The sequence below is a fragment of the Neovison vison genome, chromosome 8 (genome assembly GCF_020171115.1).
Source record: "Neovison vison isolate M4711 chromosome 8, ASM_NN_V1, whole genome shotgun sequence".
Lineage (NCBI taxonomy): Eukaryota > Metazoa > Chordata > Mammalia > Carnivora > Mustelidae > Neogale > Neogale vison.
The window spans coordinates 136,891,471-136,906,491 of record NC_058098.1 but is presented as its reverse complement, the minus strand read 5'-3'; the positions used below and the strand labels follow the sequence as shown (position 1 = coordinate 136,906,491).

The 15,021-nt window shown below is 52.3% G+C and overlaps 1 protein-coding gene and 1 non-coding gene across 2 annotated transcripts; both read right to left on the bottom strand.

The window, feature by feature from the left end:
- Window positions 1–436: 436 nt before the first annotated feature.
- ODC1 (ornithine decarboxylase 1) lies at window positions 437–8,145 on the bottom strand. The gene is made up of 12 exons (XM_044262079.1): window positions 8,063–8,145; window positions 5,011–5,145; window positions 4,602–4,735; window positions 4,167–4,340; window positions 3,809–3,981; window positions 3,222–3,356; window positions 3,025–3,106; window positions 2,750–2,833; window positions 1,919–2,081; window positions 1,712–1,824; window positions 1,413–1,627; window positions 437–913 (listed from the first exon to the last, which is right to left on the bottom strand). Exons 3-12 carry the CDS (start codon window positions 4,701–4,703, stop codon window positions 769–771), a joined length of 1,386 nt encoding a protein of 461 aa, XP_044118014.1. The 5' UTR covers window positions 4,704–4,735; window positions 5,011–5,145; window positions 8,063–8,145; the 3' UTR covers window positions 437–768.
- LOC122916675 lies at window positions 6,443–6,577 on the bottom strand. The gene has a single exon (XR_006386293.1). It is a non-coding gene; the product is annotated as a small nucleolar RNA SNORA42/SNORA80 family (small nucleolar RNA).
- Window positions 8,146–15,021: the final 6,876 nt, after the last annotated feature.

Sequence of the window (15,021 nt, the reverse complement as noted above, 5' to 3'; positions counted from 1 at the left end):
CTGCAACTTGTTCCTGGAGAGAAGATAAACAGGAAGGGAACATCTGTCCTGCGGCAGCGCTCAGGGGCTCCACGGGTCCTCCCCTGGCACAGCCCTGACACCCGCAGGTAACAAAGAGCACTGGGTGCTCCCGCACAGCCACGTCTGGGGACATTCAGGGCCTGTGTCACCCACGCTTTTCCCTCCACCTATGTGTGGGCCAAACCCTCTGTTCTGTGTGAGAATCCACAGCGAACTTCATACAAGACTCCCAGACTCGAAATGGACGTGCTGAGCAGGAAGACAGCATTTCGATGCATTTTCAAAACACTGAAAACCACCAACTTCTAAGTTCTCTGGGACAACCTTCTCAGCTACTGGGACAAATTCCCACTTATAACACATTCGAGGCACACCACCGGGAATGGACACGCTGCAAAAACTCTCCAATGCCCAATTATTTCAAGATATTTTATTTTTAAAACAGGTCACAACACTAAGCTTTTGGCCCGTTCTGCCAAAGTACAAGCTACAAACGCTTGCTCAGCAGCGGAGGGACGCCCCTTAGTAGCATGTTTGAAAATTGAATAAAAATCCATATAAAACAAATATTCAAATAGTTTCCATAGGAACACAGATAAGTGACCCCATCTCCTCGTCTTCCACACTGTTGCATCCGTGCCGACCCTACTTACAGACATCTCAAAACTAGCAGGAATTAAGTTAAACGGTCCCCCCCGATCCCCCAATCCAAGCTCAACTCGAAGCTAACAGCTACAGGAGCAGCACCTACACGTTAACGCTGGTGGAGGCACAGGTGGCCGGGGGGCGCTTCAGCCCGCTCTCCCGGGCGCAGGACACGGGCAGGGGGCTGGCGTCCGGCTCCTCCAGCTCGGCCGGGAAGTCGCGGCTCTGGATCTGCTGCATCAGTTGCCTGAGAGATAGAAGTGGCAGGTTCAGAAACCCCAAGTGCCCCGGAACCAGGCGGCCTCCAGAGCGTCCCTTCCCCAAGAGCCTGTGTGCTCCCTTGGTCACTACATCCCCAGGAAGCGAGTCAGCACATTCCAGAAGCAAGCCTGTCTTCAGGACCACCCTTTCAGTAACAGGGAAAGCACAAGTCATGTGCATTCGTGACAAAACTCCATTTACACAGAAGTACCCCAGGCTTTTTTTTTTTTTTTTTTAAAAGAGTTACACCTCTATAAAAATCTGAGAATACAGATTAGTATCACCAGAGGAATCTTCCACTTATATTTTCTAAATTTCCTCAGGCATATATTCTTAATGCAGGCAGAGAACTATTTTTAAAAACCTTTTTAGTATTTACACCTAAACAAGATGATTTTCTTCTGACTCAACCAGGCAAGAGCCAGCAGAAACCCCAGGAGAAAGCTGTTCTTATCAAACCAGAAACACGCGCCGTCGTCACTAACCACGTCGGCCCCGACATCACGTAGTAGATGGTCGGTCTCTGGAACCCGTTGAAAGTAGAAGCAGCCGCGACTGTGTAGGCGCCCATGTTCTCAAACACCATCCAATCGCCCACGTGCATCTCGGGCAGGTCGCAGCGCTCGACAATGCGGTCCAGGCCGTCGCACGTCGGTCCCCATATGCTGGTTGAGTAGTACTTCTCATCTGGTTTGGGTCTCTGCATCGAGAGAGAAAAACGTTACCTAGCTGCCCTCGCTACGACCACAGCCTCGCTGCCGTGCGGACCGTGCTCGGAGGGTACCTTCTGCAGGAGGGGCTTCACGTGCGCGTGATCGTAGAGGATGCAGTTGAATGAGCCGTACACACCATCGTTCACGTAATACATAAAGGTTTGTTCATTGGACTCCTCTTCATCTGGAAGGACACCAGAGTCTCAATTACCACTTTTTCTACCACCGTACAGCTATGTGTACAGCTATGTGTGCGATGACTCGGCCTTTATACGTACCATCAGAGCCTGTCTGTTCCTTTAATACGAGTTTTTTGGCAATGATGTTAACTGCGAGCGTGAAGGCTGATGCAACGTAGTATCTGCCGGGCTCGGCTATGATGCTCACGCCCGAGTCGGCCGGGAAGTACTTGTCCAGGGCTGGGTTGATAACACTGGTGATCTGCGAGAGACAGCGAGGGGTGTCACCAAGGAGAGCTCACCGCAGAGAGAAAACCAGTGGCAGCAGGCAGGTTTACTGTCGAGCAACAGCAGCGCAAGAAAAACCGACAGCAGCATCTCCCTGCGGTTTCACAGGGATTTCCTTTTGGGATTTGATGGGCAGAATTCTATCAAACACCACTTTAAATTTATTACTGCTTACCGAGGTATGAAGGTGCCTAAATATTTTAATCTACCAAATACACGTCAACAGGACAGACTCTATTCCTCACATCTCACAAAACAAGAAAAGTGGATCTGTTTCATAAACTCAACCACTGCAAAATGGCCCATATTTAGTAAGATGTCCATTTTAACTTTGTAAGTGACTGAAACAATTAAAATGTTCAAAAGTACAAAATTTAGAAAACCCTATTTGGGGTAATGATGTACCAAAGTCTGCATGCTCTTTCCTCATCAACTATTTCCCACAATCTGGGGGCAAATGGACTCACTGTGGTTAAGAAAACCAAAGCACATGAAATACAATTTTAAGTAACAGAACTCACTGAAAATATACCAAAACATTTTATGTTTGTACAATTTCTTTTGTTATTACTTAAGACACTTAAGTTTGAAATACATGAAAATGGAACTTGCTAAAATAGCTGTATTTCTGCTATAAATTACCTCTTCAAATTTAAGCTTCACATCCTCAGATCCAGGAAAGCCACCACCGATATCAAGCAGATACATGTTGAAACCAACCTCAGCCTAGAGTCAAGAAAGTCAAGTCAATCGAGCAGCCAGATCGGTAACAAGCCGTAAAAATGTAGGCAGCAGCTGGGTTTAAGCCTCTGGAACATGCAATGACTTTTGGAAAAGGTTAATTCTAGAACTGAGGCTCGTTACCATCAGCCCTGTTCCCCAGCCCACAGCCCGGAACTGGGTTTACATATACTCACTCCCATGTCGAAGACACAGCGGGCATCGGAGATGGCTTGCACGAAGGTCTCAGGATCGGTGCAGCCACTTCCCACGTGGAAGCTGGGGCGAAGAAAGGAGAATATGCTATTTCTGAAAATCACTATTTATAGTGCGAGAAAAACCCGAGATGTGCACTGTCCAGGATCTTAGTCTCTGCGCACCGCCAGGATCTCACCTGACACCGATGATGTCAATATTCAGCTCTCTCGCCCGTTCCAAGAGAAGCCTGCTGATTTTGAGTGTGGCACCGAATTTAACACTGAGGCGACAGACTGCTTTGGAATCATCGGTGGCAATCCGCAAAACCAACCTAAAAGCAGAAAAAGTGTATCAAATTTCCCGACAGAAGACCACTGATAGCCATGGTAGCCATGATTATAATAAAAAGAATCTGTGGCTGATACCCTCTGATTTGAGTCTCATACTTTTTTTTTTTTTTAAGAATCTCTATTAACGTGGGAAAGAATCAGAGAGAACAGAGGGAAAAGGAGAAGCAGATTTCCACTCCCCGATCAGTCCCAGGACCCTGGGATCACGACCTAAGCAGAAGGCAGACGCTTAACCGACTGAGCCACCCAGGCGCCCCAAGACTCTCCTACAGCTTTATTCATCAAGAGGATTTGAGATTTTCTACTCTGCCTCTGATCAGCACACTCCTATACTTTATACTCAAGTATAGAATCTTGAAACTGGAAACCTGAATCTGACACCATGTGTAGATCCCGTATGTGACCTGCCCACAAACGAGGAGTCACAACTCACTTTGCCTTCGGATGTGCCCTGGCCACCTTCATCAGTTCAACTTCACTATCGAAAGTCATCATCTGGACTCCGTTGTTGGCAGCGTACTTAATCTGAGACACTTGTTTACAAGGATTTGCATAGATAATCCTCTCCGGAGGCACCCCAAGACTTTGTACCAATTGTATTTCAGTCTGAAAAACAGGAGTATGTTATTGATAGATATGAAGCCAATCAAAGAAAGAAACAGGAAAATGGGAATTCAGTCCCCCAACTTTCACTGCTGTCTATTGCCCAAGAAACCCAACTCTGACCTGCCCTGCTGGGAGCACCAGGGCCATCTGAGATCATCATTCCCGAGTCCCACTGCTTTGCTTACCTTGCTGGCACAGTCAAATCCCGTCCCAATGGTAGCAAGGGTCTTCACTATGGTTCTGCTATCATTGCATTTGACTGCATAAAAGGGGGTGACCCGAGGAAGAGCTTTTAACCATCTCAGATGTTTCTTTAGAATGTCTCCCAGGTCGGCCACATAGAAGGCATCCTTATCATCCTACAGCAAGAATGGTTGCAGGGAACTCATTAGCAGCCTAATCACACTCCCACATGCAGCCTCCCCCTGTCGTTCCCATCAGTCTCAAGGAACCCGCTTTTCTTTACCCTGGTCACTAGGACCACAGAGTGACTCGTAGATAATAAGTTCTAATTCCCTAACATGCCATGTTCCATTCTACTTCCTTAAGGCCCCACTCAGGTTTCTCACTCAGGTGCCCAGGTTTTGAAAGCTGTACTGCTAGCACGGACTTCAACTTACAGAAGATGAAACTTCATTAATTTTTTGGTCCAGAATATCCTTGGCAGTAAAGCCTTCATCGAGGAAATGGCAGTCTAATTCAGCATTACCGAAGTTGTTCATGGTTTCTTGAAGTTCCTCCAAAACGTAACAAACTGCAAATAAGGTGAAAAAATTTACTCAGAAGCCATAGCAATACTCAGTTAATTAAACAAAAAAAAAAAAAATACTTATTTGAGCAAGACCGTTCTGGGTGGGGTAGGGGACACAGAGGGAAAGGGAGAAGCAGACTCCCTGCTGAGCCGAGAGCCAGATGTGGGGCTCCATCCAGGATGACCTGAGCCTAAGGCACAGGCCTAACTGAAGCACCCAGGAGCCCCCAACACTCAGTTATTGTTAATAATAACCTGCAACAACCATGAATACTTACAAGAAATGGAACTTAAAGAAATGGTGGCCAATTTCTCACAAAGGCAATTCTCCGGAATTCCAAATCCCGCTGAGGATGCGTGCGCCCCAGTGCAGCAGGGGGGATGGTCTGATGAACACCGAATTTGCTATCCACCTTAGGAAGGCATCAAATGGAAAAATCAGGCATGGACTGTGATGTGAGCACACAGGAAGCAGGGCTGCACAGGCGCTTTCCGGAGACTGCTGGCTCACCCCCTGGACTTCGGAATCCCATCCTTCCGGGCGTAAGCCACAGGATTCCATAAACCTCTCCACTATCCAAGGACACTGCAGATTCAACACTAGACTTTCTCAAAGCAACACACTAAATCTTTTATTTATTTATTTGATAGACAGCAAGAGAGGGAACACAAGCCAGGGGAGGAGGAGAGGGAGAAGCAGGCTTCTTGCTCAAGTAGGGGAGCCGGATGGCGGCTCCAGCCCAGGACCCTGGGATCATAACCTGAGCCAAAGGCAGACGCTTAATGACTGAGCCACCCAGGCACCCCAACGCTAAAATCCTACATGTATTACTATATACCTCACAACAAGCACTTCAAATATTCATGCTAAAAAATCTATAGAAAGCAGGTTTCAGAATCCTCATTTCACTAAAATAGAAAAATTGTTTATAATGGCCAGTTTATTTGATTTCAGGGATATGTTAACTCTTTAGAAGCTTAAGAGAACATTTCAGCAATTACTAAAAGGCGCCTTATAAACATCTACCTTCTGTTTTCCCTAAGTCTTCACAAAAGTTTTAATAACTGAAAGGCATTGTGGAAATGTCTAAGGCTAAACTTACTGATGCTCTGAAGTTTCTAAGAATTTTCTGATTTCATTTTTATGCTACTTTATTTTCAGGCCATGCATATTTTTAAAAAAGATTTTACTTCTTTGACAGAAAGATCACATGTAGGCAGAGAGGCAGGCAGAGAGAGGGGGAAGCAGGCTCCCTGCTGAGCAGAGAAGCCCAATGCGGGGCTCCATCACCAGGACCCTGAGATCACGACCTGAGCTGAGCCTAAGGCAGAGGCTTAAACCATTGAGCCACCCAGGCGCCCCCCCCCACACATGTATCTTTACAGTAAGCAATCTTCATTATCAACAAAATGTATTACAGCTCCTGTATCTGATCAGAAATCAGCATTCTTAAACCAGAGGTGGTGATCAAGTCAGTGATTCTGCAAATCTCATCTCATCCTTGCTTAGTTAATGAACAATAATCACATGGAAGTAATTTCGGGCTAACTTTATGAATAACAAAAATAAGGAGGCAGACATGAATTATGAATAAGCAAAAATAAAGCTCATAACATTCAGAGCCACTGTCCTTGGGTCTTCACAAAATGTGACACAAATTACTGATTTTAACCTATATAATTTCTGCTAGGCAGGACTTTCTTTTTTTTCACTGTGCGACCCGCTTCAGTGCCTGCAGCCTACGGCAGAGAGGCCAGGCAATGGTTCGGGGCCGCGGTTTGCTCTGGCATGGGACACTATGAGAGGCCCAGGGGGACGAGCCTGCCATAAATCCAAACCCATGCACGGTACAACTTGTCCTTTGTTGTGTGGTTTTTTCCCCCCCCTTTCTTAAGATTTTATCTATTTTTTAAAATCTCCACACCCAACGTGGGGCTTGAACTTACAACCCCATGATTAGGAGTCACATCCTCTACCGACTGAGCCAGCGGAAGAACTTGTTCTAAGACTTGATCTAATGTGACCTTCCGGCATTGTCAACCTCCTACGTTGCCAAAACCACCTCTAGGGGAAGTCGAGAGTCTAAGGAGACGGCAAACCCGTTGTGTCTATATATTCGACACTGAAGGCAGGTTCACACAGTAACAGATTGAACTCTTTAGCTAGGACCTTGTTAGAAAAGCTTTAAAGCAATGTTCAAGCTTCAACTTGGGAAATTATTACTTTGAAATGTTACTGTTAAGTATCTTTTAAAGCTTTATTTTGAAAACTTGCAACACAATTTCACCCTTCAGTGTTCCGTAGAGCTAAGTCACTTGAAACGATGGGTCAGTGAGCACAGACACACCACTCTCCTACTGGGAACGTCTCTCCTGCCAACCGGGAAGTATTACACAAGAGATAGAGACCGATTTAAGCAAACTGGAAAAAATTTCACAAGTCAACTAAACCATGCCCAATTTTAGCTTAAATAAAGCCAACCCATTCTTTGTGCTCCCCAGACCTTTCTATAAAGTTCTGCTCCCCACACTTACCCATTATTTGGGATTCTCAAAACCACCACCATCAGCTTTGTTTGGAAAACCTTAAGGGCTGCCTCCTATGGGTCAGTCTGTTGCCTGGACTGGGATCTCAATATTCTAGACCCTTCTCAGATCTCTAAGTCATCCAAAGACTCCCCACAGAGCCAACTCTAGGGCACAACGAATGGAGAATGTACCACCGTCGTCCAGACGAGGCTATCTCACATCTGAGCTCCAGCACCTCCGGAGAACCGCTCTACCGGGTCGTTTCCTCCGTACACAGACACTAGGAGAAAATTCCACGGCAGGGAGGCAGAACGGCCTGCCTCATCCTAATGGAAGTGAGCTGAGCGACGGGAGCCCGAGACGTGCTCGGGCCCGCTCGTCCCTCTCCTGCACCTGCTGCCGGGCTGGCCGCATGAGTTTTAAAAAAAGAACAGCGGTTGAAAGAACCGCGAGCCTTCCCGGCTGCTTCCGGCTCCCAGTCCCCACTGCCGCGGGTCGGAAGAGGTGAGACGCAGTCCCCTCCGGCCCTGGCTGCCCCAAGCCGAGGCGATCCGGAGCGGGACCGGCCGCGCCGAGGGTGGCCGCCGGGCGCGCGCAGGATCAGGGGGTCCGAAGTCCCGCTCCACGGAGGGACGCGGGCCCCGGAAGGTAGGGGGGTCAGGGACCCGCGGTCGGCGCGACAACCACGTGTCCCTCGCAGCTCCAGGCGCAGGGTCAGCCCCGGGCCTCCCGCCCGCCGCGCAGGGACACGTGGCCGTCTCCCCTCCCGCCTCCCAACCGCCCGGACGCGCCCCCTCTCACCTCAGAGCGCTGGGGCGCCGCGGGCCAGCCCCATGGAGACGCCGCCGCCGAGCGCGCAGGACCGCCGGCCGCCCCGCCGCCCCCGTCAGCCGGCCGCCCGCCGCCTCGCTGCCTCCCGCGGAGGACCGCCGGCCCGAGGTGGCGCCGGAGCTCTGGCAGAGGGGCGGCGGCGGCGGAGGCTGAGGGGACTGACAAAGCCGACGCGCCGCCGCTCCGCTACTTATAGCACCGCGCGTGTCGTCATGGAGACGCACCAGCTCAAACCAGCCGCGATCGGTTCCGTCCGGGCGTCCTCCGAGGAAGGGGGCGGAGCGCGCCCGCGGCGGCCAACCCGCGGCCGGACGGAGGATGGGGAGCGCGGGCCTTCAACGTCAGCGGCTCCGGGCGCCAGCGGGCCCGCCCCCGGCCTCGCGCCCCTCCCGGCCCTGCGGCAGATTTGCGCACGCGCACGACGCCGCAGGACGCCTCCGGCGGCCTCTCACCCCTCCCGGCCCTGCGGCGGGCACGCGCACGACGCCGCGGGGCATCCCTGGCCGCCTCGCGCCCTTCCCGGCCCTGCGGCGGGCCCGCGCGCGCGCACGACGCCTCAGGTCCTGGGCCCGCGGGCGACCGCCGCTGTCCGGGACACCAGCCTTGGGGCACGAGCGGGCGCCTGCTGGCGAACGAGGCCGAATTTCAGCATCTGCGCTGGGCAGAACTGTTCTTCTCTTGGCTTTGAGTGCCTCGTGTCCTAGGGCAGAGAAAGGAGATCGCGGGCGCAAGCGGGCCACGTGGACCCCGGGTGGACTCTGGCCCCTCCTGCCAGGCGCCTCCTGTCCTAGGAGAGGGGAGCTGTGACGATTCTGGCTTCTCCCCAAGAATGGGGCGCAGACGCAGACGGGGGCCAGGTGCGTGCTGAGGGTCACCTGGCAAGTCGGGGGCCCCACTTCGGGCCGCTCCCACGGCGCCGGTCAACGTATCCAGGTGTGTTCCGTCTGGCTGGCCGGCAGGGACGGCCACGCGAAGACACGCGGTTGGTGTTAAGCCAGAGGCTTGTCTAGGGGCCTTAGGGGAAGGAGGTAGAGAGACCACAGGCCACCAAGTTCCTCCACTGCCCTTTACCATAGTGGACGGCATTCGCGCTGACTAGACGTCTCTAAGGGCAGGTGCGAGTGCCTCGCTTGGACAGAGCCTGTAAGTCCCCGCACAGCGACAGGCTGCACGATGAAGCCGGAGGCGAAGCCCTAGGCATTGGGTTATCCCTGAGTATGTAGTCCGTGGGGGAGGACGATGCCTCTCTGGGATGTGGGCCACACCCCGCTGCTGACCCCAGGGAGGGGAGAAGGAACGTGGGGCACTTCTTTTTTCTTTCATTTTATCATTCCTTCCCTTGAAGACAAAGTCCAACAGTCACATCCCAACCTCGAGTGTGGGGTGTGCCCCACCGGAGGGTCCCCGTGAGGATTTAAAGGGCATGGGACGCTAGTCCAGGCAGGTTGCCAGTTTGGTGCAGAGGGACTTTGGAGGAGCTCAGTGCTGTACCCCGTCCCTGGTGCAGGAGTGCTGTGTGAACTTGGGGCTGTTACTTACCTTCTCTGGGCCTCCAAGGAAGTTTGACCAGAGGATGCAAAGATATTTACAGCTGCAAAATCCCTGTGAGGTTTTGAAAAACTTCCCCTGCACTGTCCCCAGGCCTGAGGCACACCTTGCTCAACTTTATTTTTACATAGTCCTTGAGCAGCCCATGGGTGGGTACCCAGCACGGCTCAACTGGGGAAGGGAGGCGGGGAGTTATCTCCACCCTGACAAGCTTAATTCCTACCCAAGGATGAGATTAAGAGCCCGTCAGAGAACCGGACAGCCCAGACACAAAATGAGACAGCTTTAGACTCACGGGAGGCACCCTGGTATTTGTCCCCTCTCTGTGAAGAAACATTTTGTCCCAATGACAGACTTTTCCTCACATTCCAGAAGTCTCGCGGGTCCAGTGCCGTGGCCAAGTGGGGAAGAGTGTCCACACCCTTGGCTCTCTTTGGCAGGTCAATCAGCCAGTCATTGCCAGAAGAACATTGTCCCCACTCTGCAGCCTCCTCCAGGCAGCGGGGACCGGATGTCTCAGCCTGTGGGGTCCTGGTAGCGGCCTGGCGTGGAGGGAAGCACGGTCATCCCCTGTCCCGCCAGTAGCTTGCTGCCCTTGGAGTGTGACCTGGCCACCTCCCTGACCCTCTGAGCCTCCATGTCTCCAGCCATTAAGGGAACGTTTTGGGTCAGATCAAGGGTCCTGTTCCCGCTCAGCTGTGTGATTGTATTTTAGACTTAGAGGTAATAACTGAAATGAGAGGCAAGTTCTCGATTGAGGAAGCCAGGTGGTCTGCCCCTCTCCTGTACATACATGCCGCTCACTCCCGGGTCACCTGTATACGCTGCTGCTCCGGCTGGCCCATGCCAGACGTGGAAACCCCTGCCCGCACGCCGTACTTTCCTCTGGGGAGGCCCCGTCTTGCCCAGATGATCCATCTGACCCAGATTAAGAAACAGAAACAAAGGAAGGAGGCCATGCTGCTTCCGCGAGCACTGGCCCGGCTGGCTGCAGGCAAACTCTTGGAGCGGCCCTTGGCCTAGGGTCTGGGAGTTAGCAGGGTGTGAGTCATTAAACCTAGCTACTGACCTGGATTTGGGAAGGCAAATCGGTGATGACTAAACTCGGCCTTATTCACATGCGTGGCATTAATGTCTTTCTGCATATTTTCAGTAGACTCTATCGTCTCCCAGACTATCTCTTCCCTTGGAGAAAAGCAACAGATCCTTGTCAACTACGTGGTGGCCAATGCCTAAAAGTTACACTAATGTGAAGGTGAGGTTTTTGTGTTTGGAGCAGAAGCCGTAATGGCAGGAAAGGAAAAAAAAACAACATAAAAAATGATGTTGGAGGGCGCCTGGGTGGCTCAGTGGGTTAAGCCGCTGCCTTCGGCTCAGGTCATGATCTCGGGGTCCTGGGATCGAGTCCCGCATCGGGCTCTCTGCTCGGCAGGGAGCCTGCTTCCTCCTCCTTCTCTCTCTACCTGCCTCTCTGCCTACTTGTGATCTCTGTCAAATAAATAAATAAAGTTTAAAAAAAAAAAAACGATGTTGGATGTGCCAGTAGGATCTGTATTCTTAGTCATCCCACCTAAGCTATAGGACCAACTCCATGTTTTTTTAGCTCCGCCTACCACCGAGCTCCTTCTGGAGCCCGGGGCTTCCCTTTCCCTGGCTGGGTCTCCTGCTGCTTGTAAAACACTCTGTGGCTAGATCGGCATACAAAAACAGGGAAGCTCTTGCGCTCTGATGTTCTAAGAATCTTTCACAGTGAGGCTCATGTATAAATCTACTATATATGTTTTTGAACCAAAAAATGAGGCTATGTCTGAAGAAGGGGTGTTTTTACTTCATGAACTTATTAACACGAAAGGCCTTATGAAGGTGTATATAGCAAATTCAAATTTAAGGAGTTACCTTTACTGGAAATAATTAAATAACATAAAAGACAACACTCGGTGAACATTTATGTATCCACGCGGTCGCCGCGGTCGCTACTGGAATATTAGACTTTGAGAGCCTCCTGGAAAATAGGTTTGTGTCCTGTCCACATGTCCAAGGTCATCTGCTACTGCACCAGATATCTTCCCAGAAACACAAGAGTCGGCTCTGGAGTGAGGCGCGTGACCTCCAGTTACATGAAGACTTCCCAGGACGCCTGGGAAGCAGTCAGGGGATGCTCTAGTCACCTGTGGATGTTTGACTCTGTGTTCGGACGCTCTGTCACTCACCACTCACTAGCCTTGCCCTCGAATCACTTGAAGTGTTTCCAAAAATCCCATCCACCCTCCAAGGTGGAAAGTGTGCCATCTTTGCCAATATGCAAATGATGTGCCCCAGGCACAGAGAGCTTCCGGGAGGCCCTCCTTGCTCTGAGCAACACAGGCGTCATCACAGAAGGGGAGCACCTCCAAAGGTGCCTGTCAGAAGCCAAAGAACAGCTCTGTGTAACTGGAAGTCCAGGACATTATAAAGTGTGGTCTCACGACCCCACCTTGACCCGCCCTGGTGTGGCTCCCCAGGAAGTTGCTGGAACGCAGCGCGGACCTTCTGGATCCCAAGGGTGCCCCGTGGCAGGTCGGTGGCCACATGGTACATTGCAGAGAAAGGGTGGCCTCTGTCCAGACATTAAGAGCAGGAGTTCATTTGACTGGCAAATTGATTCTAGCAATGCTTTCCTTCCCACAGCCTGCCTTCCGAACCGCCTGAGGACAGAGTCGCAGGACGTCTGAACTGACTGTGGTTCACATGCCACCTTCCTCACCCTGACAGCAGGACAAAGGTTTTCAGATCTGACCACTTTACTCCTTTATCTATAACTCTTCCCTGGTGGCCTTGGGCCCAGAGGGTAAAGTCTGGAGGCTTTAGCCCGGCACCCAGGACCCTCTGAGGTCTGTCCTGCTCCCTTTCCCAGTCTCCTCTCCTGCAGTGGGCTGTGTGCCAGCCCCCCTAAACCACTTCGTTTGGCGGAGCCTGCCTGCCATCCCAGCGCGCCTCACACAGGATGGGCACCTTGGGTCTTGGCCCCTGTCTCTTCCCACTCCCACTGAAGTCAGGACCACAGGTTACTTACCTTCACACATCTAGTCGCTAGCCCAGTACCTGGCACACGACAGCCACTCAACATTGTTGGGTTGGAGAGAGGGCCCCCCCCCGGGAAATCTATGACTTGTGTTTATGCGGCTGATTAACTCATGGGAACTTCTCTCTATGTGCTGTCCAAAATCAGAGGGCAAAAAGAAACTGAATATTCTTCCTGAATATTCATTCATTCAATCCGTGTTTATCCTGAGTGTCTCCTACCTGCAGCTGGTGTTCTGGGTGATGGAGGATCCCGGGGCTCAGGGCTGGGTGCTTGGGCATCTCCGCACACCGGCCAAGGGCCCGGCCACCACCTCTTTTGTTCGATTTTCTCTGAGCCTCCTGGTGACTGCCTGTGACCCCACGTGTCGTGGCCCCTGTGCTGGGTTTTGCCACCACCCCACTTCTTGCTGGAACCCCGGTGGTGGGAGCCCCGGGGCCAGCGAGAGTTCTTTCTCCCATGGCAAGCAACAGCATATGGAGGGCCCTGGCGCAGTGCAGGCCTTCTGGAAAGTGTGTGCTCTGCCTGGGGTTAGTGTGAGCTCCACATCCTTGCCATGTCAGACCCAAGACCCAAGGGCCAAGAGTATCATGATGGGCTGAGCCCCGGGGTGGGGGACATAGGGCAACTTCTGTCTGGGCTCATCAGGAGAGCCTGTAGGAGCAACTCAAGGGGACACATGTTTCCCTGGCCCTGATTCTAGCCCAGGCCGCCTCTAGCTGCCAAGGAGGAGATGGGCCAAGAAGGCCCCTGTCCTTAAGGAGTGTGCAGTCATAGGGGAGCCCAGGTCCCAGGCGAGTGCTCTGTTTCTGGTCACCAGCACGGTGGCCCCATGGGGTACCCCCAGCGGGTCCCAAGGACAAAGGCATGAGCAGGCTCTGGTTATTAGAAACAGTGAAGCCTGGGCTTGGGAAGACTCCTGCAGGGCAGGGCTGGGCTGTGGAGGGGCAGAGGGCACCAGCGTAAAGGCATGGAGAGAGGTCACCATCCATGTACCGAGCTTCACTTGGGGAGGGAACTGAGGGCTGTAGGATGGGACTCACTCTGGGTACAGCCTCTGACCCCCAGGGGCCACTCCTTGGTTGAGCAGACAGATCTCAGTCTGCATTTCCCATCAGCCCAACCAATTCCTCGCGGACAACAGGACCCAGTGATCTTGAAGGGCAGGAGGAGGGCTTAGCCACCCAATGCAGGTATTAAACATTCCCCTTTGGCATGCCATGCTCTGTATCATTCAAGGCCCCAGCCCACAGTTCAGTGGAGTGAATTGAACATGGGAACTGGTTACAGAGATAACAATATCTAACAGCTGCAGAAAGCCCCTACCACCCACAGGCTGGGCGTGAAAGGGAGGAAGGGCCCCCAGCAGCACTGTGGCCACCACAGAGAGGCACTGACCAGAGGGGGCTGGACATACCGAGGGAAAGCAACCAATGCCAGGGACGCTGCTCGAAGCAGAGGGACAGGAGGAGAAAGACATGGCGTCTCCCATCCTCCACTCTCTTACTGGGACCTCCTGATTGGACCCTGTTGGCAAGAGACCTGGCAAGTGATTTTCAGGGCTCAGCCCCCGCCCCGTCTCCATCCCCCCGAAAAACAGCCCTGACCTGGGGGCTGGGGGGATGGGCATAAGATCAAGCTGGCTGATGACAAGCACGGCTCCCTTCCCAAAGGCTTGTCAACATCTTCTTCCTGCTGACTTGGGAGGACACATCCCAAGAAAAGTTCCAGTAAGCACAAGATCACGTTTCCTATTGGCTTGAGCAACAGGGAAAACTAATCACCTCGCTTGCCAAGAAGGGTCATGGAAGGGAGGCTCCAGATTCATTCATTCAGAAACACCTGACCGCCACCAAAGACCCAGGTCCTGTTGGTCTTTCTCACTTCCATGCCCAGGGTGAGGGCCCAGCTGTCTTCATGCTTGCAGATGGCTGGCCTGGCTCTAGACGTCAGACATGGTTCACAAAAGCAAAGGCTCATGGAAAGAGGGAGAAGGCATCTCTTCCTCTATCTCTCCTTACCCGAGCACTACCTCTCCCCAGCGGATTTCCCTTCCATCTCACTAAGGGGAAAGGATCACATCCCCTTCCCTTCTCAGTCTCTAGGGAGGAGGGTGGGACCTCCCTGTTTGGCTTCAACTGATTTCTATTCACCCACTGGCACTAGAAATCTTCTCTTATCTCCTGCCTCTCCCGGGGCACACCCGATAGTGTCATCTGGGTTGGGGCCACTGGAGGGACCTGGGTCTGAAGGAGGCCAGAAGTCCCAGAAAGAGCCCAGCTCAGAGGTGGGCCTGGAAGAGTGAGAAGCAACTGGATAA